Below are 3,547 nucleotides of genomic sequence, written 5' to 3'. Positions count from 1 at the left end.
AAATTTTTTTTTTCTCAATAAAAAAAAAAAAAGATGCATGACCAACGTAAGGCCAATGACAGGATACTGCTGCATTCCAATGACACTACATCCAGGTTAACGTGCTAGCAATGTACTCAAATCAGAATGCACAGTTAATTACTAAACATGATGGTTAACATTGGGGCTCTTTGTATAATTTTGTTTTATACATTATTGAAAAGGTACATAGTAAAAGATTAAAAATACACAAATAAAAGGACTGAGAATATAGTTTGGGGACACGCTTGCCTAGAACTGCACGAGGTCCTGGGTTCAATATCTAGTATCATAGTAGAGGTAAGTCTCAGAAGAAAAAAAAGTTGTCTTTCTAGAAGCAGGACTGAATTACAGAAAAGAATTGAGTTAGAAAAAATTACTTTCCCAGGACAGGCTCCAAAACCACAGAGAAACCCTGTCTCGAAAAACCAAAAAAAAAAAAAAAAAAAGAAAGAATTACTTTTAAATTTTAGCTTTTGGGACTTTTGATATCTGCACACATTAGCTTTCATAAAGCATAAATAAAAAGATAGCTCTAGCCTGGGAGATGGCTCAATAGGTAAAGGCACTACCACCAAACCTAACAAACTAGGTTTTTGATACAGGGATCCAAATAGGCGGATAACACACAAACACACACACACAAAATCCAAAATAGTTTAAAAAAGAGAAGTGAAAGTTCTTAGAAAATCTGGGATCTAGAGGTTCGCTGACAGCACCTGCCACACAAGCCTGAGGACCAGAGTCTGGGTCCAAGCACCCACCACCCACACAGTAGAAGAAGAGAATGGACTCCTGTAAGCTATCTCGTCTTTTACACAAGTACACCTAGACACACTAGACAAATTAATACAGTGAAAACCAAAGACTCACCCTGGAGACTGCCGAGTGTTAGTGAGAACACGTCACCTTGTGGACTCAAGCACTTCCAATACAGGTACCTAAACATCCCCTTCACAGTTACATACGGAACTTACTTGGTAAGTGACTGAGCTTTCTGCTGCAGGAAGGTATCCCTGTGTATTTTAATGGCTTGAAAACTTTTTCTGTCTAGAAGTTTGGCAGCTGCTGGCATTTTATGAATCAGAAAATTATCAGGAAACCAAATAATATTGGCAGTTAAAGTGATGGCTGGCACCTGAAATGGAGGAGATTCGAGACAAAATAATGACCAAGCACCTTCCCTCAAGGGTCCTGTTGTGGAAAGAATGAAAGCATGCCTGCAGCTGAGGTGAGACAACTTTATTCTGACTAAATAGTAACACAGACTTCACAATAATTAGTAATATAGAAGAAGCAAAATGAAATTCAACCTTTCATGACTTTAGTCTATTGCCAGGGCATATTAATAAAATATAAACAACCTTAAAGACAGTTACAACAACCTTAAGGACCGTGTGGTCTGTTATTATTTGATAGTACTACAAAGTTTCAGTTATGAATCCAAGTCATATCATGGAAATAGCAAAGACAAAAATAAACAATGTAACATATTTCTACTTTACTAGCAGGAAGGAGGGACAAGAGGAGACATCAGAGGAAGAGGGAGGCCATGTGGAGAGCACTAACAGGATGCTAGTGTGACCAGGGTGTGGGTGCACTCCTGCAATGACAGCTCTAAGGAGGCTGAGGCCAGCCTGCACTACATAGCAAGACCTCGTCTCAGAAATAAAGCAAACAAGTTAACGTGTGCGCTCACGCGCGCGCGCACACACACACACCACTCACCACACATACATTCATAAAATGCAGTTATTTTCATTTATCATATTGCTCACTTCAAGAATGTGTGTACTCTCAACTCTATGGTTTTATTTCTGCATGTATGTGTGGTGTGCATGCATGTCCTTTCATGTGTGTGGGTACACACACGTGAGCACATGTATATATTGAAGCCCACGTGACACTGAGGGTCTCTCCCCATTGCTCTCCACTTTAGTCATCCAGAGTTCTAGGACACATGTCATTATTATCACTAGCTTGCGAGATACGGTCTCTGCCTTCACTTCCATGAGTTCTGGTAACCTCCACTCCAATCGTCACCATGTACTACAAGCACTAATCCATGATGACAGCTCCCCAGCTCTGTTATTTTAACACAGTTTTATATTTCATAAAAGGTAACATTCTTTTTTCAATAACTTTTTATTAGCACTTTTATTAGATATCTAGTTTTATCCAAACTTATATCACAAATTGAAAATTAAAAGTTTCAAGTTCTTACCTTCTTACAAATGTCCAATAAAGACTTAAAAAACTTTTTATCAACAGTTCGAAAAATTTGAAAATGCAGTACAAAGAGCCCACAAACTCCAACATACTTGTCTCTCTGGTCAATCTCAGAAGGCTCACCTTGTAAAGGGACAACAGACAAACAGAACCAACCATAGGTAAAGTGGGCTTTTAAGGACATGTAAACTTGATAAACACTCAAACACAAAATTAACATTACCAAGTTTGGCTTCCACGTTTGCAAAAATTGAGCGAATGCTATGTGCAAATTCTTCCGCAAAAGTGCTGTTTTTCGACACAGATATTCCTCCATTGAGGGAATCAAACTGCTGTTCAATACAGGCCTAGACAGGAAACATTTGGAGAGAAATTCAGTCTCTAGGGAACAAACGAGCAAACACCTAGGTAAGATGAAACACTCGGTACTCATTTTAACTACATTGGGTCTCATGCTCTTTAATATTTAAATCCTTTGACAAGGTATGTGTATGTACTGACAGTGAGCGCCATCACACAGCACTCAAACCCCAACTGAGGAGATCCGAGTGAAGCAGAGATGAACGAAAGGGATCACTGCTGATGTCCTGCAAAGTGATGGGGTTTCTGTTTGTTTGAAACCCGTTATGTAGGCCAGGCTGGCCTCGATCTGTCTGCGTCTGCCTCCCAAACGCTGGGATTAACAGTATGTTCCACCACACCCAGCAGAAAACATTTTTAAAAGTTTGCAGGTATAAGTGTTATGCTTACACGTATATCTTTGCACTATATGCATGAACTGCCTATAGAGGCCAGAAGAGGGTATGAGATATCCTGCAACTGGAGTTACTGATGGTTGTGAGCCACCACATGGGAGCTGGGAATCAAGCCCACGCCCTCTTCAAGGCAGTACTGCTGAGTCAGCTATCCAGCTGCTACATCTCTTTGTGAAGAGCACCTTTAGGAGCTTCTGTTCATTTAGTTATTACAATTCCTTTCTTAGCTTTCTCCTCCCCGCCCACTTTGGGGAGTGTCTCACTCTGTAGCCCAAGTTGTCCTCAGATAATGATAATCCTGCTTGAATTTCCCAAGTACTAGGAGATAATGGGCATGAGCCACAATACCCAGCTCCTAGCATACTCTGTACAGAAATGTAGCCAGAGTTACAATACCCAGCTCCTAGCATACTCTGTATAATGTAGCCAGAGTTACAACACCCAACTCCTTGCATACTCTGTGTACAGAGTTACAATACCCAGCTCCCAGCATTACTCTGTGTAATGTAGCCAGAGTTACAATACCCAGCTCCTAGCATACTCTG

General features: G+C 40.4%; 1 protein-coding gene across 1 annotated transcript in view; it reads right to left on the bottom strand.

The window, feature by feature from the left end:
• The window catches only part of Washc4 (WASH complex subunit 4), a 51,604-nt gene that overhangs the window by 34,366 nt on the left and 13,691 nt on the right, over window positions 1-3,547 (bottom strand). The window contains exons 11-13 of the mRNA XM_005358237.2: window positions 2,471-2,594; window positions 2,243-2,370; window positions 996-1,156 (exon numbers count right to left, since the gene is read on the bottom strand). Of these exons, the coding sequence (XP_005358294.1) occupies window positions 996-1,156; window positions 2,243-2,370; window positions 2,471-2,594 (413 nt within the window). The remainder of the gene's footprint in view (window positions 1-995; window positions 1,157-2,242; window positions 2,371-2,470; window positions 2,595-3,547) is intronic.

The sequence above is a fragment of the Microtus ochrogaster genome, chromosome 24 (genome assembly GCF_000317375.1).
Source record: "Microtus ochrogaster isolate Prairie Vole_2 chromosome 24, MicOch1.0, whole genome shotgun sequence".
Lineage (NCBI taxonomy): Eukaryota > Metazoa > Chordata > Mammalia > Rodentia > Cricetidae > Microtus > Microtus ochrogaster.
The sequence above is the reverse complement of the archived record's forward strand: the minus strand, read 5'-3'. Positions and strand labels throughout refer to the sequence as shown.